This window comes from Excalfactoria chinensis, chromosome 9 (assembly GCF_039878825.1).
Source record: "Excalfactoria chinensis isolate bCotChi1 chromosome 9, bCotChi1.hap2, whole genome shotgun sequence".
Taxonomy (NCBI): Eukaryota; Metazoa; Chordata; class Aves; order Galliformes; family Phasianidae; genus Excalfactoria; species Excalfactoria chinensis.
The window spans coordinates 18,555,779-18,581,010 of record NC_092833.1 but is presented as its reverse complement, the minus strand read 5'-3'; the positions used below and the strand labels follow the sequence as shown (position 1 = coordinate 18,581,010).

General features: G+C 46.4%; 1 protein-coding gene across 6 annotated transcripts in view; it reads right to left on the bottom strand.

Annotated features, from left to right (window-relative positions):
- Positions 1-23,172, bottom strand: part of VEPH1 (ventricular zone expressed PH domain containing 1) — a 56,713-nt gene extending 33,541 nt beyond the window's left edge. For 3 of the 6 annotated variants that reach the window (XM_072344364.1, XM_072344358.1, XM_072344359.1), the window contains exons 1-5: positions 23,099-23,172; positions 16,395-16,450; positions 12,913-13,208; positions 11,848-12,063; positions 8,309-8,483 (exon numbers count right to left, since the gene is read on the bottom strand). In XM_072344364.1, coding sequence (XP_072200465.1) covers positions 8,309-8,483; positions 11,848-12,063; positions 12,913-13,050 — 529 coding nt within the window. In that variant the 5' untranslated portion in view covers positions 13,051-13,208; positions 16,395-16,450; positions 23,099-23,172. Of the gene's footprint in view, positions 1-1,380; positions 1,542-4,986; positions 5,261-6,133; positions 6,433-8,308; positions 8,484-11,847; positions 12,064-12,912; positions 13,209-16,394; positions 16,451-23,098 lie in introns of those variants that run through there. The other 3 variants (XM_072344361.1, XM_072344360.1, XM_072344362.1) reach the window with 3 other exon arrangements.
- Between the last annotated feature and the right edge of the window lie 2,060 nt (positions 23,173-25,232).

Below are 25,232 nucleotides of genomic sequence, written 5' to 3'. Positions count from 1 at the left end.
ATAGGCTCTCCAGAACTTAAAAGCGATCAACACCAACAACAGTAGGACTTGGCAGCAGATTAACGCCTAATCCAAAAGTCTCTCATTTTGTTTTTCTCCGTGTTAACAGACACAACTCCAATCCTGCAGCTGCTAACCTGTAGGCTCCAGAAGGAAGAAACTAGGCAGAATACATTACCTGCACTGATACAGAGCTGCCATTGCTAATTTGGGCTAGAAAAGTAAAAACCCAACAAGCTGTCATTATTTTACAAGTCCTCCTTTCAAGCTCAAACTACTGGCATAGGAGAAGATTCTAAACAAAACAGTCCCGCAAAGCCACAGTATGTAGGTTACACCAGACACACATCCAAACCAGCTCCAGGTAGACATGTTTTCCTGCCAGCCCCCTCCGGAGCCACAGCACATACCAGCAGCCAATGGAGTTTGCACAAAGAACACAGAACAGCCCAAGTGATGCAGCTCAGGCAGCAATCCCTCTCCCTGCTCCCACCCCAGCATGTTGTGTATTTCTGGAACTCTGCTCCAGGGGAAGCAGCAGCGTGCGGAGCAGCTCTGCACGTCCCCCCCTCCTGCAGACCTGGGGGCTGACATTGAGCAAGCTGCACGCCCCCTGCTCCTCACTGCCAAAACCAACAACCAGAAGTGCTCCTATTACAGCGCTGGCACTCGCAGCGCTCATTCATTCAAGCTGAGACACTCGGAGCATTTATTAGGGGCTGCCCCGTGGCTCCTCGCAGTCCCTGCTGCAGTCCCACTCCAGCCCAGCCCCAGCCTGGCTATTAGCAGGAAGCAGCTGCAGAATGCTGCCTGGAGGAGTGCTTTCTCTGCTCATGCTGTTCTGTGTTTTCAGGGCTTCTGCTTCCGTGCTGGATGAAGATGACGACTACGATCTCATGTATGTGAATCTGGACAACGAAATTGAAGGTCCGGTCCTGGGCACCGAGGAATGTGAGTAGATACCGTCTACGTTTCTGTTAAGCGCAGCACTGCATTCTTTGTTGCTCAGCTCTTGTAACAGCCACGAGCATTATTTTAAGAGGAACCATGTGCTTGTAGCAGTAGGTTATTGCAGACGGCAATGCTCCGGTACTGGGATGGCGCACCACAGTTTGCTGTGCACTGCTTTTCTGTTTCCCTGCAGCAGAGAGTAGACACCACTTGGTTTTAGGTTTGCTGCACTGAACACTGCTTTGCCTTCTGCTTTGAGACAGAAATGAATGCGGGGGCAGGCTGAAGCCTTGCACAGAGGCAGATTTTGGGAAGCACCCCTTCTGCTTAAACCTAAATCCGTGTCTTGCCTTCCAGCTGCCTCGTGTGACTGCCAGCGGGAGCACACGGAGTGGGACAAGCTCTTCATCATGCTGGAGAACTCACAGATGAAGGAGAACATGATGCTGCAGGCGCTGGAGGATGGGCTGAAGGAGGACGTGCAGGCAATCAGAGCAGAGCTGAGCCAACTCTCCGCTGGCCTCGCCGGCACCTTCAGCTCCGCGGTGCAGCAGCTCACCTCCCATGCCTTGGCCCAGCTGGAGCAGGCACTGCAGAGGAACAGAGACCAACCTGAGGATGCTGAGAGGCTCTGTGAGTTCAAGCAGGGCAAGGTTCTGGAGCAGGTCCTGCAGCTGAGCCACAACGTGTCCACCAGGCTGGGCCAGCTGGAGAGCTCCTGGCTGAGATGGGCAGAGGAGGAGGCCCAGGAAACAGCTTTCCAGCTCCAGCAGGACAAGCTTGGCCCCAGCAGAGAGGACAACCTTCTCTTGAACACCTTATGGAAAGAGCTGCAGCAGACCAGAGCCGAACTGAAGGCATCTCAGAAGTGGGCTGCCCAGCACCTACTGCCAGCAGGTGAGTGCAGCTTGGGGCATTTCCCAGAGGGCTTTTTGGGGGCACAAGCAGATGTCCTGTGAATGCTTTCCTCCTCATAATCTCTGAAGCAGCCTCGTGGGCAGCCCAGAGGCTCTGAGCAGGCTGTAGATACAGGGAAGCAACTCAGTAGGCATTCTTAGCAGTTCTGAGCTTCCCAAACATGGGATGAAAGAAAGATTTAATCAAAACCCTCACACAGGGCAAAGCAGCCACCCAGCCACCAGCCCACCTCCAGCAGCTCTCCTTAATCCAAACAGCTGCCAAAGGGCAGCATACCAAAACTAGCCTTCCCTTCTACCTCCCCAGGTGGTATAACCCCTCACCCCCCCCCCCACTCACTGAACTCTCCTGTCCCCCTGCAGCATATTCCTACTCCTTCCTCAGCCTCCTCCCCAGCTGAGAGGACACTGCAGCAGGGCACAGACCAGCTGCTGACAACCTGCTACCACTACATTTACTTTTTTCCTTCTGGAATATCAGTGAGCAAGTGAGGTGCCCATATAACGATGGGCTCACTGCTCAGTTTCCTTGGGGTCCTTGTGCTCTATAACAAGGCTCCCCACAGCAGCAATAGAGCAGGGTATGGCAGAGCAGAGCCCCAGCTGCAGAAAGCACGGGCACATACTGTTGTGTGCCCAGCAGAACTGTGCAGCTCTGCCAGCCTGGTGACTATGGCTGCATATTTTGTCATTGCTACCACATCTTTAACGACTACACTGTACCACAAATAAAACTGCCTGTAGATTGAAAAACTAAGAAAATCCCCACAAACCTACACTCGTATGGTCCTGCATGTGTGCCAACAGGAAGGAGGAAAGCAGCCCCACCAGCACTGTCAGTGACCACTTAGCAATGCCATCAGCTCTCACACAGCTGAGCAAGAGCACAAAGCTCTATTTTAATGGGGAACATGAATTCAGTGTTATGAGTACATTGCTTTCACCCCTTTATTTGCTGCAGGATTTTAGTAAACTGCATGTCCTGGGAGCAGACCTTCCAGCTCATCCCTTACCCCCATCCCAAGCACATGGATCTTGCCTTCCAAAAGGCATGAGCTCATTCCTTATCTCCCCCCATAGCACAGGCAGCCTTGCACCATTTACTGTGCCCTGTAGGAGAGTCAAATCTTGATCAGCATTAGAGACCTCAGCCTCAACACTGGAAACTCAGAGTATTTCCGCTAGTTGCAACATGATTTTATAGAGAGCATTCTTACTTTTTAATTCAAAATATACCTTTTAAGTAATTCCAGTGTATCTCTCTGCCTGGAATTTCTTTTTCAAGGGAATTTTTTGCAACTGACTTTAATCTTGAACCGCTGCCAGACATGTCTTGAGGGATTTCCTAATCACACTTTTTGTTCTTCAGCGAGGCTGGATTTAATTTTGTTTAGCCCCTGATAACAAAGCCAGAAAGCCTGCTAACTAAAAGCTGCTTCGTGAAAGCGTTCCTTTACAGCATCTTAAGGAGCATCCCCAGCAGCTGCCTCTCAAGTCTCCCAGAAAAAGAGAATCCCCAAACTGTATGGGTTGGAAGGGACCTCTGCAGCCCCCAGCCCCCCAGAGCAGGTCTCCTGCAGGAGGTTATGCAGGAAAGCATCCAGGTGGGTTCTGAACCCTCCTCTGCAGATCCCACCACTTCCCTGGGCAGCCTGTCCAGGGCTCTGTCACCCTCATGGGAAAGGAGTTCTTTCTCATGTTCAGGTGGGACTTCCCACATTCCAAAATCTGAAACAACACAGCAGCACAGCCCTGGAGGACACAGAGACGCCTTCATTCCCTAAAGCAAAAGTTTCCACACATTTAGACCTTCCAGATGCTTCAGCTGGGGAGGAAATGAGATGGCTTAATTGTGGGAGGGGGCTGCTTTTTCCCTATGTAACTTACAACATCCACTTGTATGTAAGGACCAGGGAACAGCAGGTAGGACACCAAGGATACCTTGCACTCAGTAATCATCAGATACTTTTCTAAGCTTTGTGAACTCCTGAGAGCAGCTTCAGTTATCTAGTTTCTATTACAACATATTCTTAACTGATGATGGGAGAGGAACTGCCTTACAAACATCCATATTGTCAGTGCTTAACAAGCATTTCCCGATGGCCCTACAGACAGGATCACACAAGAGAGTCCTAAAAGAGCCACAGCTCAGCACACTTCTGCCAGCACTGCCTGCTCCTGCACAGCACTGCTCCAGGTTTGGCTCCAGGTAGGCTCCTGCCACAGCACATTGCATTTCACAGAATGGATGCACTCAGCCCTGCTGCTCAGAAGCTGTCGGTGGCATCCAGCCCTGCAGGATGCTCTGCAGCTGCTTCTGACACAGAGATTCAGCAGCCCCACACTTCTATCCCAGGAACACCACAGTATCTCAGACTTCCACAGAGACAGAGCAGCAAATACATCTGCTTACCGTAACATTGTTGTTCCCATCACATCATGATGAAGGAGGGCATGGGGACTAAAAATGACCTCTGTGAGGCAGAGCCGTTGCTCCACTCACCTCTCCCCACAGACAGAACTGCCCAGTGTGAGGTGCCCATCTCTAATGGTGACCCACACAGACTGCAGGGCTGCCCAGTGCAGAGGGAATGCACCAGGACAGGCAGGTAGCTAACACTAAGAATGGTGTGTACAGGGCAGGAACATGATTTTGTGGAGAATGAAAAGCTGAGCCTTGCTCAAGCAGCACAACTTGCCCCTAGGCTCACTGCCATAAGAACAGCACAGCAAATTCATCCATCAGATCTGACAGCTTCTTCAAAGCATCCTGCAGGTGGGTTCCTCCATCCCATGGGATGAGCTGAGCTCACAGCCCTCTGAAAAGTCCAAAGTGAGTGTGAGCCAAGGGTCCTACCTGTGCACGTACCAATGACTTGTACTTAATGTCATCTTTCTAATTAACTCTTTCAGGCTACGAAACAGCAATCCTGTTCCCAATGCGCTCCAGAAAGATCTTTGGGAGCATTCATCCAACAGCTGCGATGACCCTCACCTCATTCACTGTTTGTGTCTGGGTCAAAGCAACAGAGGTTTTGGACAAAACCATCGTCTTCTCCTATGGAACAAAACTCAACCCCTATGAGATTCAGCTGTACCTCAGCCAGCAGTCTGCAGTGCTCGCCGTAGGTAATGCCCAACACAAGGTGGCTGCCAGGAACGTGGTGGTACCCGGGAAGTGGATCCATCTGTGTGGCACCTGGAGCTCAGATAACGGGACCGCAGAGCTGTGGGTGGACGGAGAGCTCATGGCCACTGCTATGGGCATTGCTGACACTCATGTTGTTCCTGATGGAGGAATTCTGCAGATCGGCCAAGAGAAGAACGGCTGCTGCGTTGGAGGAGGGTTTGATGAAGCTTTGGCCTTCTCAGGAAAGTTAACAGGGTTGAACCTGTGGGACAGAGTGCTCAGCACTGAGGAGATAGCAGCACAGGGCGGAGAGGATGCATGCAGCTCCCGGGGCAACATCGTGGGCTGGGGAGTCACGGAGATTCTGCCATACGGAGGAGCTCAGTATGTGTCTTAAGCCCCAGTAAGGCAGTTTCTGAAGCAGAGCACATTTTGTTAAGAGCAGAACACCAGTGTACGTACAAGGAATGGAGCTGAAGAAGCCTGTATCTCTCCAGCTCCCAAGGCAGATTAGCACAGCAAATTTACGCAGTGAGATGCTGTGGGGGTGGGACTTGATCTCCGCCTGCTGTTCTGGCAAAACACTGAAAATACCACATCCAGACTTGACATTGGATAAGCCATTCCTGAGGTCGGATGACCACCATCTCTCTAACTTATGCTGAAAGCTGACTGCAACTGTGGGCACTGCAGGGCTGCCCTGAGCTCCTGCCCAGCCCTGCCAATGCCAAGCAGGGGCTGCACACCTTCCAGCCTTCACTGGCCATCGCTGCTCAGCCTCTGGCATGAGCTGCACAGGGGAAGCCCATCAGCCAAGAAGCGTGTTGTTTATTAAGTGTTGTTAGTAATTTGTAGGCTACAAATAGAACTAGCTTCTTGTTTAAAGCATTTTTAGTGCCACCGACTGACCCGACATATAGGAGTAATATTCACCAGCATAATCTGATGTTACGTTTCGAGAAAGTGCAGCTGTATTATATTGTAAATTGACTTTGTGATAATTTTATTGAGATTATTTTTGTAAAGTTGTTTTGTAAATATACTTTACTAAATGAAGGCCTTCCGTGGTTTTCATCAACCAAAGCTCTAAATAAATAGGAAACTGGATTTTTTTCCATCTTTTTAAGTGCTCCATTTGAATTGCCAATAGAAAAGAAACAAACATCAAGTCTGATAGAGCTGGAGAGCCCCTCGGAGGGCTGTAGGCCAACACCAGCCAGCAGCAGCTCCTAACACTGCACTCTGAGAAGCTTCTTGACACTTGCTGCCTCACTCATTGCTGAATACAATGCTGCTGGCAAACCCTTCCTTCCACAGTACATCAGTAGTAAGAAATAAAAGCGATGATGATGCCATTTCCACTTTACTATGCTATTCGGGAGGGTTGTGCTCTGTGGCTAAAGCTACATGTTCTGCTTCAGCATTCCAGCCATGCTGTACATTGAAGGCAAAATAAATGCTCAGAGAGCTGCAATTTCCACCACAATAGAAGTGTATCTGAACACTCAGCAATGAGCACAACTGAAAGTCCTTACAAAATAAGGCCTATATTATGTGACAGTGAAAGGTTACCTCTGTTCATCTGCTGACTTCAGAGGAACACTCAAGTTCCCAGCATTGTGCAAGCACAGAAAGCCTCTCAAACCCTCCTTCCATACACTGCCCTCCATTAAGTGGAAACAAATGTCCTTGGGATGTAGCAGAACCAGCAAAATCCTTACAGATTACCAGCAGTGGTTCCTGGCTGCTTTTCTTGTCGTTCCTCATACCTGGGATGCTTTGGTTTTTGGGAAGCCTTTTGCTATCTCCGCACTGCTTTGGCCCATTACCAAACACAACCCAGTCGTTCCCACTGACTCAGCTGGAACGCTTTACAACCACTATTGCTTTGCAGCCACTGCGAACCAGCACAGATTCCCCATCAGCCAGCAACCCCTCACCCCATGCCAGCAGCCACCCCCATCAGCACCCATCCCCTCCTCCCCCAGCTGAGCTGTATCTGTAACAGACCCTTTGCCTGATTAGAAAACACAAAATAAAAGTATCTGGGAGAGCATTTTGCCAGCATTACCACGGCAGAGCGCCCTCCTGCAACATGCAGCTCCCCTCTCTGATGTCCACAGCAACATCTGCTGGTGGAATATAATACATGCAGGAAGACCAGCAGTCAGCTGAGGATGTTTGCTACTCCTCTCCAACATTTATGACTATACCGTAAAACTCATCACACTCCATGTTTCTATTCATCCCCAGTGGTAATAGACAACATAAGCATCTAAATACTAATGCCACAGATCCTAAAAGAATCATTACTACAAACCCACAAAGCCACAGGGACATCCTGCTCTGGGGCCAGTCAGCTTGTGCTATCCCACAGCTCATACGTATTGATCACATTTGGCCTTAAACCAATTAGACTAATTTGTAGCATCTTAAGCACCAAATTACTTTCCAGCTCAGGGTATCCCTCCAAATAATAATAATAATAATAATAATAATAATAATAATAAACAACTACTCCCTTTTTTGTATATATAATAATGTTCAAAATTAATTTTGCACAAAATTACCCAGCAATGTTTGTGTAATAATTAGACAGCTGCTGGCACTTCTTGCTATTTACCTGAACTTGGGAAAACAAACCGATTTTGCTACTGCAGCAGCACCATATTGCAACCATGAAATTGACAACACTGGCCAATTTGGAACTCCTTTTTTAGAGCTCTGAATATTTCTGGTTCCTTTTCAAGGCACAGAAGTCAAATGCAAAGAGTTTAGCAGCAGAACCACCTGAAATTACTGATGCAGGCAAGACTGCAGCAGCACCACAAGGCTTTAATACCTGACATCTGACACAGGGTGGGATCCATTGCATCCTCATCCCTATTTTGGAGTATTGCCAGTGACACTAATAGAAAGGATAAGAGCCCAGTAACTGCAGCCTCCTATCACAGCTTGTTACTTGCACTCCATTGGCACAGTGCACTAACAGCTATAGATAGATTTCCTGCCCTGGGGGTCACCCAATCTACAACGAATCTTCCACAGTCCAAAGGGTTCATTAAGTTCACATGTTCTCAAGAAATCTTCCTTGGTATATTCTGTTAATTTAGATTGCGTCCTATATACTTCATCACATGTTTATCAATGTTTGCATGTTCCATACACACACGTCACAGGGTGGGCTCAGTGATCTACTATTAAATGTGGAGGTTGGTGGCCCTGCCTATGGTGGGGGGGATGGGTTGTGTTGGAGCTTCATGATCCTTGAGGTCCCTTCCAACCCTATAGGTTGGATCAATGCTCATACCTTGAAGGACACTTTTGACAATGGCATCCGTGTGATCAGCCAGCAGCTCTGCTTCAGCAATGGCAGCCAGGGAGAGGTAACTCGACATGTTTCTGCACAGCTCCTTATTGCCCCGCTGAAGGAATTTCACTGCCACGGGGACAGCCAAGGCCATCACCGAAGGGTGGCTGTAATTCTGCAAAAACATGAAGAAGCTCTGAAAAACAAGTGGCTGAAATGAAATAAGACATCTCCTGCTGATAGGGATTGGAAAATAAAGATCAGAACATCGGGGAGAGGGGGCAGAAAAAGCAAAACAAGGGGTCAAGAAAGCTTATGCTTTGGTGACAGCACTGACAGCAGGCTTCAAAGAAACAGCAAGGAAGGAAATCTAAAACCACTGCAGCAGGAGATGATTGTACACACATTTCTGTATTTTGCAAGGGCAGAAAGCATGACATTTAGTACACTACTCACACATCAGCAACATTTTGACCAATGCATTTTGTGTTTAGTACCATCAGAGAAGACAGCAGAAGCCACTACCACCATCTGAGCAGTACAGGCTGCTTCCACCCCAATGCACAGCAAACCCCTTGGAACAGTTCATCCTGCTGGGACCCCACTCATGCTGCTCACTGTGCCAGCAGAGCCCAGCCAGGCAGCCAGCCCTGCAGAGTGCAGGCAGTGCGTGCCTGCTGCTGAGAGCTCAGCTTCCTCCCCTCTACCCTTTGTCCTCCCCTACCCTGTCTCCTTTCCCAGCTCTCCAACTGGGGAAAACTGACCATATCCAAGCTGCATTCACTGCAAAACAGGACATCAGTAAGCTGGATAAGCACACAGGAGCACAGGTCTTCCTTGCATTTGGCCCAGCAGCGGTGTTTCTTTCTGAGCTTGTTGCCTGTTGTTGGGTTTTTAGGAACTTACAGCATGACATGAAATACAGCAGCTGCGTGTGGTGACAGCCCACAGCATCAGTCACCACACTCTGCTCAAACTGCAGTCCTGTGACGTGCTTGTGAAGTAAGGGACAACCAAAAAGCCCTTTTTTGAAGGGCAGGGAAAAGGTGAAAAATAACTGATGGACTCTGAAATCCAATGCATACCTGTCAAATGAGGAAGGGCACACAGGAGTAGGTGCACTGGTAGCCTTGCCCACAGGGTAACCATCAATTTTCCTCTGATAATTAAGACTTCCTTACTTAAATTCCAGCCAATTTCTCTGAACACCAGGGTCAACAAAAATTGTTCTTGTGTGGCACTGAAGAAAGCTGTCTTCTGGCCTCGCAGTGGTGAGGAGGAGGTCGGCCTCTTCTCCCATGTAACTACTGATGGGACAAAAGCATCAAGCTGTGCCAGGGGAGGGTCAGGTTGGATATTAGGAGACGTCTCCCAAATACTGGTCAGGAACAGGGGGGTCACTGTCTCTGGAGGTGATCAAGAAATGTTTACAGAATCACAAGATTATCAAGGTTGGAAAAGACCTAAAAGATCATCCAGTCCAACCATCACCAATACTTCCCAGCTAAGATGTTGTACTGAGGGATATGGTTTGGTGGCGAAATACTGGCGGTAGGTGGGCCATTAGACTGGATGATCTTGGAGGTCTTTTCCAGCCTGAATGATCTTATGAGAACAGCGTCAGGCTTCGGCAATCCCAGGGCTACCTGCACATGCACCTGGGTTTTGAGATCAGTGTGGAAGGATTTTCTGCAGCTATATGTGAAAGTATGCACAGACTGCACACGTCTACTGCCCAATAAGCTCCTGTACATAACCGCCCTTGAAGCAAGCAGGACATATTTGTTTATGTGCATTTGAGGACCTGCATCCTTTCTGAAACCTCCTTAATCAGTGCTTTTCTCTCATCTTCCCTCACTTTTGAACATCTCTTTGAAAGCAGAATACAGCGATTTTGAAAAGAATCCTGCACTGTGATTATATTTAATTAGCATTTGAAATCACAGGCAACCACTGGGCCCCAGATGTTCCAGAAAGCAACAAAATAGTGAACAACAGGGGTAGTCCAGACTGAACGCATGCTCATTCTGGAGCAGCACTGGAAAAAAAGACATTTAAACCCAAGAAAAAAGCAACTCTGTTGTACATACAGCCAACTCTACTTTTGTGAATGGGATCTGCCCTGGCCATCAGCCTCAGCAGAGCAGGACCGACTCTAATTAAGGCTACAGCTTGCTGCCCAACAAGAGCAGGAAAGAGGTTACAAGGACTACAGGGGCTACTACAGCCCCTTTCCAGCCCCTGTGTAAGGATGGGCTGCAGCAACTCCTGGCACTGAGGCAGCTTCCTGTGGCAACTGCTGTATGACCAAAACCTTTTTCGATGTTTTTCTCATCGATGTTTCGATGAGAAAAGCCCTGAAAACGAACAGATCTGTAGGCAGAAGCGTGTTTAAATCAACATAATGCCTTGTTACATTTTGGATGAGAGATAGCGAGTAGAAGCCAAATTCTGCCTCCAAGTTACACACTAGGACTGCGTGCAGAAAGAATGAGAAGATAAGGCTTGGCCCTCTGATGAGTGTTTAAACAGATCTAAAAATTCTGAAGAATGGGACTTGTTTTTTTTCTTTCCTATAATAAAGATAAAATACTTAGATAAGAAAAGGCTTTAATTTCGACAGAAGAAAGGTTTCATTTGTTCCATTGTAAATACCAGGGCACCACAGCACACTTAGGAAATTGTGAGGGTGACAATGAAAAACAGATTTTAATAATATGATATAGTGCTGTTTGCAAACCTAGGGGACCTCCCTGCTGCTAATGTCAACAGAAACACGCTGTGAGATTCAACCCAGCTGTCAGATATTCATTACAACTTCAACTAACCCTCACGTACCGCATTAAAAACTCAGCCCATGCCTGCCTTTGTGTTTTCTTTTTGTGCAAAGGAACTTGCTGATAGCAGCTGTGTTTCAGAGAGCAGTAAATGCTTTTATGACTTTCTCATCTCATTTGAGCGAACTCCTTTCTCAAAGCAATCTGTAACAGAGCAGCCCCTAAAACATTTGGATAAGGGCACACGGCTGCCGACAGCACAGACTGAAAGTGAGGACAAGCCATTGCATGCTTCAGTATGGCTTTGAAGGCACTGTGAAGACAAGATATGTCTCCAGTCTGGAAAGTTTAAGCTGTGCTGTTGCTGGTGTCCAAATCCAGCTACTTGATACTGTTTTCTTCCAAAAACCCACAACAGTGCACTCCAAAGCAATTGTTTCTCCAAATGATGGTCCTGTGGCTCCCCCTGTAACTCTTACATGTAATGCAAATAGTAAGAATTAATGGAGCATTCAGGTAGTGAGGTCTGGCACTAGGTAGGTGCAACATTTCCAAAGATAAGGGGGCTGCAACTGTTTTGATTCACTGCAATGGACATCACATAATAATATACACCAACACATGGGGTCGAATTCTTGGTTTTAAAGACGTGCAGGCACTCTCACACACCCTCAGATAACGCAAAGTGCTGCTGCTCTTTAGGAGACACAGCTGAATAGCTGAGGATTGCATGACACTCCCTTGCTTTCAGCTCCCTCTCACCTGCAAGATGCAGCTCATTATGTCAGATGCAATTTTTGCATGCGGCGTGTCCTCGTCTTTGCCAGAAGGCTTCAGATTGTGCTCCAGACATGACTCCCAGAGAGCCACCAGGGCCTTCCCATGCTTCTCTATGGATTCCGTCTCCCTGATGGCAGTGGTAATGCGAGTGATGCAGATTTCCACAACAGCCTGGTCGTTGTCATTAGTTTGATAGTCCTGGTTGAAATAAAGAGACATGTGCCAAACACATCTGGGAGCAGACCACACAGCACTAACCAGAAGGCATAAAGGTTTGGGGTCTGCCCATTGTTTGCTCACTTCCACCTTTACAATGGATGCAGTATGATCATGTTGCTTGCTGAGTATCTGAGCACTCAATACTTTCCCTTCCTCCCACAGGCTGGCACAAACCCCAGCCAGAAGTACATTTGTGGGGTTTGAGGCTCTGTCCCAAGTTTCCCATAAAATATAATCAAGGAATGGATGGGCTGATCATTAAACTGGATACGACTTGTTCTGTAACCAGACACGAGTTAAAGGCAAAACACAAGGATGAGGAGGTGGCATGGGGACAAGATACAAGGGGCTGGGCTCTGGCAATGGCAGTGGACTGCTGTCCTTCAGGAGCTCACCAACCACTGTGTAACCACACACTTCTCCACAATGGAGCCTGTGGAGCACTGGGGCAAGCACTGGAATGGGCTCCCCAGGGAACTGATTGAGTCACCATCCCTGAACGTGTTTAAAAAACATTTGGATGTAGCACTTAGGGACAGGATTTAGCAGAGGGTTGTTAGAGTTAGGGTAGTATGGTTGGGTTGTGGTTGGACTTGATGATCTTTAAGGTCCTTTCCAACCTGAGCTATTCTATTCTATTCTAACCAGTGCCTGGCAGCTGCCTCCAAGCCTGAAGCCAGTCCCAGACAAAGAAAAGGAAGCAGGATGTTTATCTTACATTTTGCTTGGCATTCTTGAGTTTAAAATCATAAATTTAAACCCTGTCTTTAACACTTTGTTAATACAATACATTTAATCTCATGCATTACAGGAAGGTGTTTCACTTACAGCAGATGAACTAATTATCCTTATTTGTTCAAGAGCTTCAGAGAGGCTTCCTTCGATTTCAGCATCATCCAAGGAGAAAAGATCCCCTGCACGTGAAAGGTCCCTTTGTGCCAAAACCAGCCCAAAGAGATGGTGCATGGTGGCCCTTGCTGCCACTCAGCCAGGCCTCTGCACGTACCATGTGCTCAAAGGAGTTAGATGAGGGCAGAATGGAAACAACCCCGTCCATCAGCCATCCATTCAAGACAAAGAATAAATCTGCGGCATATTTCAAGACTTACTTCCTCAGCCAACATCTAAAAGGGAGGGAAAAACAAGAAGGAAGAAGTAAATGAACTCACTACCATCCAGTTCAGCGAAGCTTTTAAATGGTACATATAATCAGGGTGCCTGAATCCCCTGACCTAGGGATGTTCTTAAGCACCTACCATGAACCACACACTGAAGGTCTTTTGCACTCAAACACTGACCAGCTAAAAACTTTTATTAAATAAAAAAGTTCGTTCTTTCAATGCATATCACCAGGAAAAAGAAAAAAGTGACTGGACTAACTGAAAAGGAGAGCCAGCCTCCTTTCTATGATCAGCATTAGAGTGGAGCTGGAGCAGGTGTGCTGGGCTGCTTGGTTTTCTGGGTTTGTGTGTCCTGACTCAAGAAATATGTTATTTGTAAGATCAAGATAATGACTTGGGTTTAGAAAAAACGGCCACTTCTGATGTCAAAATGATCCCTGCAGCCTTTCCAGCTCACGTAGAAAAAATACTTGGCTGAGGTGGAGCTATGGACATTTCCTTGGCTGGGGAATGCAACAGAAGCCAAGCCAAGCAGGGTCAGGCACAGCAGGCACTCACAAAGGACAACAGTCCTGTACTTGTGTCCCAGAACTGTGGTGATTAAAGCTTCCACAGAGGGGACATTTGACTTAATTAGAGGAGAGGTCTGTTGATTTCCCTGCCATTTCAGAAGTGTTGTTTGCTATTTGAGGGCTGCCAGGTCCTTCATGTGGATGGGACCCTCTGCTCATCCATTTCCAAAACAAGAGTCTTCATGACCAACCTCAGCCTCCTGTCCCAAGAAAGGGAAACAGTTCCTTGGGCCCAGAACACCTTGTTTGGACATTGCAAAGGCAGGTTCATATGTCTGCATGCAGAAAATATTTGCCTTTGAGCCTTCCAAGAGACTGCATGACAGCCCTACTGGTGGGAGCAGGACAAGGGTGGCCCCTCAGCTACAGTCTGCAGTGCATTTCTCCTATCCTTTCCCACCATCACCATGCAATTTTTAAGTAAAATAACCTTTTTCCACCAAATTCCTGAACATCACTACAGATAAAAGCAACAACACACTTTCCCAACACAACAATAAGATGATCCTTGCATAAGACGAACCTGCTAGAGGTGTCTGCTCTGGGCACACTCATTCATCAGCAGGCACTGCCAGACTTGAGAGCATGCACTGGAACACGAACATTATGCCAAAAGGGCAACAATTCCCTCCTTCTTCACTTATTCACAAAGAATATTTCCAAATATTGTATTTGAGGATAGCAAGAGATCCTCCAAGCATGCTTCCAGACTGGGAGGTCGGGCCCATCATACTCAGCAGTTCTCAACTTTAAGAGCAGAACATCAAAAAGCTACAGACTTTTTTTTTTTTTTAATTGCTAGTATTATTTTTTTTACCTGCTCACAACTCCATAACAGCATCCTCAGTGATGTCTACGGGTGCAAAGTTTGCATTCTTTGAAACAAAGCCTATTTGCTTTGCTCTCTTGCGACTGCGGGCAACATCCAAGGGCACGGGTGGCAAGCAGAGAATCCGGTGGCAGGCAGTGAACCCGAAGCTGTTAATTGCAGTGCCAGGAGTAAAGCATCTCAGGAATGCAGACTAAAGCAGCCTAAAAGTTACCAGCGGCCCCATCAGGTGACTACAGGCACCATAACGCAGAGAGGCCTTATCTTTGAATGAAACTCTCTGTTTCTGGGACAAAATACAAAGCCTATTCCACTCGAGTGCAGTTGTTTTTAATAGAGAAAACAGAACGCTCTGTGTTAAGTGGAAAGCTATCCTTGCCTGGGAAGAAGGTAAAAAAAGCCCTTGGTAAGCTTGCACTGTTTGTTCACTTGTTCTTTTCCTTTGCTGTAGAGGAGATTGTCTTTCCAAAGGAAAAATGCTGTCATTCTGTAACACTTCCCATGAATATAAAAGAGGGTCTGAAGTTTACTTTGGCTTCTAACGCTGCGTTCAGAAGTGGCACAACAAAATCTGCTCACAGAATCATTAAAATTCAGGAACGGAGACCCATTGAATCTTCTCTTTGAGCTGTGGCACTGAAACACAGCCACCCCTCCTTGGCCTTCTGTAGCTGAGACCTTACCCTGCTGCTGCTGTTATATACACACACAACACATCTTGCAAAGCATTTTGTTGTTCTGCTTGGGTTCTAAGAAAGGGACTGGTCGAACAATTAAACTCAGAGCATGGTTTGTAAGGTGCCTCATAAGCTTGACTTCCCATCATCTATCATCACCTTCTTGTTGAGATAGGACAGACATCTCTGCCTGTCAGGGCAGCATCTGAGATGGACACCATGCACTCCATCAAGAGGAAACAGGTTGAAGGTGCAGCCAAAGTTCCCAGCTCTCACACAGATCCCCATCAGCTCAGAGTCTGCAGGGTGAGCAGCAGGGATCTGCCCCTTCATGTGGTCAGAACATGGGAATGAAGCAGTGACTTCGGCTCTCACCACAACCTCCAAGTTATCATTATGCAAAAAGTGAGACTCAGCTCATAACACAGAGTGTTGCCTCTGGTTCAGGGTACATTCCCACATCAGAAGCAAAACTTTGAAGGAGAATTTTCTGCACCTATATTCCCTTTTAATGACAAACAGAGTTCCCGGGGACCTTGAAGCTGCTCCCCACCAAGGTGAGCCTAGTAACTTGCTGGAGGCACAGCATTCTTACCAAAGCTCCTTATCAGAAGCAATCAGAACAAAAGCTAGCCTGACAGGTTCAGAGCTCGAAGCAATTGAATTGGTCTGTTTGCAAAATAATTCACCCAATAGCAGAAGATTAACAATAAAAATTCCACATGAAATGGCAGTTGGACTTAAGGGCATCTGAGAAGCAATTGAACTCTAAGCAAAAAAACTGAACCTTGCTGTTTTATCAGAAACTTGGGTTCTGCAGAAAGACATTAAAAGGACGGCATACAATAAAATGGTGCTATCCCACTTAAAATAAAAGGGCAAGAATTGTGCTGTGATATTCTTGATTCACTGTACACTAAGCAACAGACACATGAGAGGAAGGTGCTCTCAGGATTCTCCCTGAAGGAAGGGATATCTATCACATCTATCATGGCTGGGAGGCCAGCAGCCTTGCTGGCGCATAGCAATCCCAGGCACATCTCAACCCAATGCTTCACCTATTCTACCCATTAAAAATAAATAAATGCATCAGTAGAATTGATGTCCTTACCTCACAGACATGCTGCCATGCTCTGCATGCTGGATGGCACAAAGTGCTTGGGATGCCTTGGATGGAAGATGCAAAAGCAAACCAGTATCAGTAACTCGGTGCCTTTTCAGCACTCTGTGAGCAGACAATAAAACATATTCTGCATGATACCACCAGGAGCAAGACTGCACATCTCAGCGGGTTTAGTATTTAGGACGTGGTCTTATGTAAAAAGAAATAAATAAGAAGTAAAACCCAAACTGCACAGAAATGGGACCGACGCTCTACTGAAATCTGTGGGAGTTTGATGTTATTCACACACACAGATGGAACAAAGAGAGGTTTCCATTTCCACTCTCTCTGGGGGTGGAGACAAATGGTTTCAACAAGTGTATATTTCATTTTACTTCACTTCTCAGTGGACAGGAGGAGGATTGCAATCACCACCAAAGCAGACACCCATTCTGTGTACACAACAGCATTCCCTCCTCTTGAAATTCTTCTCCCCACCTCACTTCTAATTCCACAGAACAGCTTTTTTCCTGCATGTAACAGTCACAGAACCACTATTTCCAGGACTGATGGATACCTCCTTCTCCGCACGCATCCATGCAGGAAAATAAGGCCTGGATGCATTTCCTGCTAATTTTTGGCCTGAAACTTTCCCAAGAATATTCACATACATAACTTAGGGGCAGAATACTGCAAGGTATTTTGGACAACTCCTCTCCCTGTGTACTACACTAATAATTTGGTTTATTTTTGTGTTGGAAAGGCTCTGAACTTCCTAAAACAGAGCACTAGTTCTAAACTTTATTTAAAGTTCTCACATTTTTCAGTGAAAGAGAAGGATTAAAGATGATTTTGAAAGAGCATCATTTTCACACAGGGTGAACTGAGCACCACAGTTCCCATGGGGTCGGCTGCATACATTTAAACTCTTCCCACAAGACCATCATTGTTTGCTGGAAGCCCCTCTGCTTTTTGCTGCCATGACAGGTTTCCACACTTTATGTCGCCTGGAAATCCCATGGAGGTTGAGCTGCACCAGATGATGAAACAAGGAACCACAAAGTCTACTAATTACGCTAAGCTTAATTTCTTTTTTCTGCCTTGCTGCAGGCTGGGGAGCTGCGGATCATCCCAGACATTCAGCATTAATGCAAGAGGAAGCGACAGTAAAACAAGGGGAGGCAGCGTGCTTTGAGATGCATCTCTTCTAACAGAGCAGCTGCTGGGCAGCAGCTCATCCTCTTGCTGAAGTTCAGCACTCCAATGCACGCAAATCTCCTGTGATCAACAGACTGAACAGGGAGGATTTATTTATTGGCCAGGTGCTGCTTTCAGCAAGCCAGACCTCACAGATCTTGGATGAACTTTGGTTGCAAAACCCATGCCGAATAAAACTGATGTGGAGTGGAAAGAATGCACCTATAAGCTCATTAACTAACACTTGTGCAAACACTTCGTAAGGTGCCTGCATGCTCATTAACAAACACTACTGCAAACACTTTCTAACTTGACAAAAACACCTGCATTTCTTTTAGCACATCTACATGATAACTTACACACCATGGAGACAATTTCCTTCAGTTCTTACTATGTATATACATATATATAAATGAAAACAAAGGTTTATATTTGACCACAGCTTCAGAACACACCAGTGTTATAAGTAGCACCCCATGAAGCTTTTTTTAAGTCAGTAAGACAGATTTCTAAGAACTTCATCTCTAAGGAGCTTTGTTAGAATATGATGCTAAAATAAATGACACTGCTAATATCTGAATTGCTTCATGTAACAAATACTAATGCACACAGTGCCAAGGCAGTGCTGCTAGAAGGTCACATTTTCAAGCGTTTCTCAGTAAGATTTCAGGCATGTGATAAACTTTCAGTGCTGTAGAAAGGAAAAGGACTTGTTATAAAGTATATATAAACATGTGCTTCTGCATGAAGAACATGAGGGAGCAAGCAGGATGGAGCACCTGGGGGAGGCAGCAGCTCAGGGCTCTCAGAACCCATTCTGGAAGTGAAAGCAGGAGTGGAGCAAGGAAGGGATTCACTGTCCCTGTCCCTTAAGCTTTCCTGCAATGGCAGTCACTGAACAGCCACCACCTGCCCTGATGTCCCTCCCAGGTACAGGGCAATCCACTCTGGTTTCTCTTCAGTGCCATGTATCAACACGGCCAACATGTTTCCCCATCTGCATCCCCAAAGCTCCCCAGTGTGAGGCAATAACAGAGGCAGAATGCCTTCTGAGAATGAGGAGGAAAGCAAAACACATTCACAGCCCAAACTGAACCACGATCACTGTAGGACTAACACATGTACCACGGTACACCCCCACACACAGGCACTGCTTTTTCCTCTCTCGAGGAACCTTTAAGCTCATTTACAACACATTTTGTACAAACATCACTGCAATACAGTTACGCATTCATAGAAATCCCAGTAACAGCCACCCTATTAAACACCACATTTCATAAACTCTCAGACATCTCTTCCATTATTTAATGTTTGGATGTGCTGCTCAACTTCTTTCCACTCAGCAATTTATTCATTATTGAAAACGTTTCATGAATGCATATTTAAGTTAGTTATTCATACCTCTCAGAAGAGAAACCTCGGAAAAACATTAATAATTGAAGGCAAATTGTCGGTCTTTAGAGAAATTCTGATAAAATCCATTAGGGCTGTCAGTTCCCCTTCCATCCCCCGGTCTCTGGTATGTGAGGCTGCTGGCGCGGGCTCAGCCTTGTCAAACCAACCGTACAGTCTATTCAGTTACCCTGGAGTTGTCATGTGGAATCAAGCAAACAAATATCTTCTCTCCTTTTTCCCCAACTCCAGAACTCAAAAACAGATCAGAAGGAATTCTTCACAAAGCTGAACCGCGGCAGCAGCTTGAGCAAAAATGCTCGGAGCTTTGATATGGAATTTGAATTAGTTAAAAGGATTTATCAGCAGCCAGTGGTTACATTCAGTTAATTAATAACCTGCTTAAGAGCAACGAGGAAATTGCAGAAGTTAATGTAAGTTACGGGGCCTCTTGTCAGGAGCCAGTGGGAAGGTTGGCCTTGTTTGGCGTCTTTGGAAGGACACCAGCTGAAGAAAAGGCAGGAACAAGCAGGGCTCCTGGTAGGAAATGCATTCATCCCTTCAGGTGGCATCGGGTGCATCACACCAGCCTGCAGCACTTCAGACAAAGCCACCCACATGAGAGCAGTGCTCAGGACCTACCCAAGCTCCTCTACAGCTTGCCAGCTGCACTGGAGGAATCACATCTAAATCACTCCAGCAGCATTTTGTGTGCAAACAAAAGTGTTTTCCTTCCACCTTCAGCATCCCTGTGAACTCTTCCCCTTAACCTTCCCTTGATATATTAATTTCAACATTGTAACACATCAGCAGTAACTAAAGCCTACCCTACACACAGGGCAGAACCATCTTGGGGTGATGCCCTCCCCTGAAAGAACACAGGAGCAAACCCACACTGGGCTATCCCAGCACTGACATTTTTCTTGTAATGGCCAAAGCAATAAGAAATGAGCCAACTCGGAGCAGCAAAGGGTGAGGTCAGGCACCCTTATCCAGCTACTGGCAGAAAAAAGACTGCCTGCCCAGACAGAATGAGGAGGTATTCTTGCACCATTCTTCTTTGGGCTTTTGTCCCTTTACAGCACAGTGAGAACTTAGAAATCATAGACTGAAGAATTATGTTCCATAGAAGGTGTACGCAGTCATACAAGTTCTCCATTTTAACAGTAAATGTGCTCAGAGTAGCTTTTTACCTCCTCCAGATCATTCCAGCATTATCTCCACAGCCAAATCAAAAATTAATGGTGGGTGAAAGCACACCTTTAACAGTGCTAAGAGATTATTTATAAGGGCATGATTGAGCATTCTCCACATCTTCCTTCTAACCCAGCATGCACATGAATTACATTATGCTCCTCCTATCTATAGGCCTAGAAGAGTATAAAAGAGGACCTTGGATTTTACCTCTGCATCTGACTCAGTTTAAGACTCTGTACAGCATGAACTAACAGGTTGGATCCTTCACCGACTGCAAACCCACTTTCAACTTCAGAGGGCTGGAGCACCTCTCCTGCAAAGAACAGCTGAGGGAATTGGGCTTCTTTAATTTAGAGAAGAGAAGGCTTCAGGGAGACCACACTGTGGGCATCCAATATTTGAAAGAAGCGTATAAAAAGGAGGGGGTGCAGCTGCTTATGAGGGTGGACAGTGATAGGACAAGGGGGAATGATTTTAGATTGAGACAGGGGAGGTTTAGGTTGGAACTTAGGAGGCAGTTTTTCCCCCAGAGGGTGGTGACACACTGGAACAGGCTGCCCAAGGAGGCGGTGGATGCCCCATCCCTGCAGGCATTCAAGGCCAGGCTGGATGTGGCTCTGGGCAGCCTGGGCTGCTGGTTGGTGACCCTGCACACAGCAGGGGGTTGGAACTGGATGAGCACTGTGGACCTTTGCAACCCATGCCATGATTGTATGATTCTCATCACAACCAAAGTAGCATATCCCCCAGTGAACAATCTCCTCAACTGTTATTCAGAAGGAAAGCAGAAGCACAAGCTGGTTTTGTGCTGGTTTTGTGCTTACTCAAACTGAGTAACAGTCACAGCTGATCACAGTCCCAAGAAGGTTTATGTGAAAAGGATGAGCGCTGATTGCCTTCTCAGACCAGAGAGGGGTCCTGAAAAGAATATATCTCCCTCTGCAGTGAGTGTTCTCTGCTCCCAGAATCATCTGCAGCAGAGACAAAACCAGCAAAGACAGCAGGCCAGGGAATACAAGGCAAAGGAAAGATCGAGTGTGAGAGACTCAAACGAGCTCTGAAAAGAAGACTGATGGTGTTACTGTGGGGAAAGACAGAGTGATGTGGCACTTCCTCAGCTACAGGCTTAAATTCCTTCCAATCTGTCCGTTTGCTGCAGGGCTTTGCCATGCTAGCCTCACCCAGCCTTACAACCCTGGCATATTCATACCTTAATTCTTTTGCTTTTCCACCAATGGGCTCATTGCTATACACCATTAACACCACCGAGACGAGGAAACTTTTGCTGACGCAAGATGGCACAGGATGGAATCTACCAGGACCCTGACCCAAGCCAGCCACTGCAGTCTTCCTGAAAGCTCTTTGACTTCCCTCTCACTGTTTATAAAACAAATGTAACCCACTACACAGAGAGCACAAATTACCACCGAACCGAAATAAACTTGGAGGGACAAATGAAATAAGAGACAGCAAAGAGCATTTGAGCAACCCCACAACTCCAAAGCATATGGCGCTCATATTAGACAATATACTGCAATAAAGCAAAAAGTTTTCATGTCCATTTCACCATCTGGAAAAGGAGAACTGAGTTTATGAAAAGAGTTCTTCCCATCCTAGAAAAAGCTTGCATTGAACCTTCATAATAGCTGTGATTAATTTGTGTCCTTCTTGAACAAAGCCCTGACAATAATGTATTTGGTTAGACTTCTTTAAATAAACTTCTTGTTAGGAAAGAAAGATGCTATTGTTCTCCCCCTGACTAATTGGTGAAGAGAAACAGAATATTCCGTATTCATTGCATTTAGCCCCAATGAGTCATGCTATCTTCTACTCAGACAAAGCAGTTTAATTTTAATAACGACAATGCTGACAGCTACAATACTGTTCTTGCAGAAGTTTGCTTGTAAATAATTAACAATTGTTGTATAATGACAGTGGGTTTTTTGATAGCTCTATTAATTTCACAGTCAAGCTGGAGTCTCTTTAATTTAGAGTATTCATAATAATCCACACACACCAGCAAACCAGTGACATAAAAAGCCCGTGGAATAAACAGGTTTATGTGCCCACAGATGTCCTGTGAGGAAGAAACATTTCTCCCCAGGAGCAAGAGCCTCTAGAAAGCACACTGACCTTCACTAAGCAGCTCTTACTAAAAGGTTTTATATCTTTGTTCCCCAGCAGGTATTTCCTCAAGTTTCCTTCTCCCTGTTTGCTGTCCCAGATAAAGGAGTGAATAACGATGCAGGCATTTATGAAGTAATCTTTGGTGTGAGCTGGGCTGGCTTATGAGAAGTATTTCTGGGCCATGCATTGAATGGCTGCAGCCCAGTAATCAGAGCACAAAATGATGCAATTATACTAAAGCGGAACATTCAGGCTTGCAAACTCTCTTGCCAAATAGGAAAAGGTAGGCATCAACCTAATATTTCTATCAAATTCCATCTGTACACACATGTACTCCCCCTCCCACACTCACATTCTGCTTGTCAGTTAGTGCATTTCCATTACCTGCCTGCATCATCTTCCATTTGAACCGCATCTTCTACTTCAGGCATCTATTTACACTCCCACCATTCCCCCATATATGTGGCTTTCTTAACTGAGCTGCACAGTTTATGAACTGTGTTAACTGAGCCACATAACTCCGCTGCTGAGTTTTATATACTGCGCCAGGCAGCACACGGAGTGCTGGAGCTGCGCCACTGCAGTTACAAACCCTGCAACCTGAGGAGTCCTTTCACAGTTCTGCTGCATTTTTCACTTCTACGTTCCTGTATCTTTTCCCTACCTGAAAGGATGGAAATCTGCAGCTGGCTTAAGCCAAGGGCTTCCTAAAGGTAGACAAGCAGATGAATTAAACTGTTGGTGATGGCCCAAGCAACCCTTGTGTTGTGTCCCTGGGAGAAGAAGTCAGGAAAGCTTACCTAAGGAGGGCAAAAGCAGCTGCTACCACAGAGAAGAAACTCTGCCTGTCTGTAAGGGACTGTTTCAATAGGCGCTCACACTTTGTTTCTGGTTGAGAGCCAGAAGACTTTAAAAGAGCCCTAGAAGCAGGCAGGAAAGCTATTAGTGATAAGAAGGCAGGAGGACATGCTGTCCTCAGCTGCCCCAAATTAAGAGCTCATGATTGGGGCATGTCTGCTGCAGAGATACAGCCAAGGATGGATCTGCACCTGTGCAGCGTCCTTGCAGCCCTCATTCACTCTATGGGCTAGCAGTGATTACCAAACAGCCCCCCTCTAAGGCTGGTAGCTCATCTGTACCACAGTTGCACATTTAAAGCTAATACAGGTATTTATGCTAAACTTCAAGAAACACAGCATGCCTTGGTGCAGTGAGCTCCTGCCTTTCCTGCTAGCAGCTCCTCCTCCTGGCAATGGGCAGATGCCACAGTAAGAGTCAGAATTTAAACACTACTGAAACATCTGCTCAGGATGTCACACTTCAAAAGCTTACCTCTGCTAATTCTATACCTCACAGATGAGCACGGTGCTTTGAAAAACAGAAACATATGGAACAGTGCTTCCATCAGGAGCTCTAATGGCAGTAATGGCATCAGAGCTAAGCAGTCACAGTTGTTTTGTAGCTTAAGGAAACCAGTCAACAGTAACCTCACGGGAGAGGTTATTTACATTAATTAATACCACCACTAGTGTGCCTATGTGAATTGCTTTCATGAACATAATTTTGTTAGCTAGATTTGCAGAAGAAACTCTCCGCATGGAATAATCAAGGAACCACATTGGTGTAGGATTGGAAGGGCCTCAAGAGGTGAAGTAACCCACCTCACTGCGTTGAGCAAGAGCCATCTTGCTCATCGAGGCACACCCAACTTTTTCTGCTCTGTTCTTGCTTCCCTGAGAGAAATGCTTCAACACCTCATAATTAGGAACTGCCTGGTAGCCAAACACTCCTTCCAGTTCCAGTACGGATGACAATAGATTGCTGCTTTGTTACCCAGCCTGATCTGCTTCATGATTTGTGCTCTCTCAAATGTTTCTGGTGGAGCAAACACCCCCTGCAGCTGCTCAGCAGCCTCAGCTCTTCTTGCCCCCCTTACCAAAGCTCTGGGCTCTCTCTTTTCTGGTACACTGAAAGTTCATTTCTCACGTCTGATCAACAGAAGAGATTTGTGCAACCTTCCTGAATGCCTCCAAACAATGAATCTCATTAGAATGATCTCACATTACAAACTACAAGATCTACTTCGATTTTACAGCCTTGGAGCACCTTCACTCACACCAGGCCATACCCTGAGAAAAGGGTTAATGTCTCACATACATACAGAACCGAGGTCTTTATTTTAATGGCAAGGCAACAAAGCAATCCACTTAGTGACAAGTTCTTGGGCTAATGTATTATTCATTTTGTTATGTGGCAGTAGAACAAAATTGTAGCCATAAATATATAATGCTGTACATATCTCTTCAGAGTAGCTTACACTTATGGGATAATTGCCTGTCTATCAGCACACAGTCCTCCCTTTATTCCCTTTTTCACTGCTCAGGTCCCTCGAGCCCTTCCAGTACCTTCAGGACCCAGCACAAACCGTTCCCAGGTGTGTGCTCCTCTCACAGTTGCTATTTTACCCTCTCCATCCACCTGTGTGGTCTCTGTACTTGCTTCCCTTGCATGCCCCAGGCTCACACCCAGCTTTTGGGGTACACACTGCGTGGGTTCCTTGCATGGAGAAGGCTTTTCCCCAGGCAGCACCAGGCCTGAGCCCCACTCTTCCACATGCCCTCTCTCAGAGCCAGCTGTGGGCTGAGAAGCACGAAGGAGGGCTGTGGTCAGTGGGCATGGCGGGGCTGGGTTGGACTTGGTGACCTTAGAGGTCTTTTCCAGCCTTAATGATTCTGTGAAGCAGGGCAGGCCCCAGCCATCCCACCCTGTCACAACCGATGGGCATCTCAGCCAAATCGTTTTGAGGTGTGCAACAAAATCCATCTCTTCCCCAAGCCCGTGTCCTACTGGAGACATGCACAAAGCTGCACGCCTTCACCACCCAGCAACAGATGAGCTGCATGGACACAAATGGGACTTCCTCGGTGCCAGGCA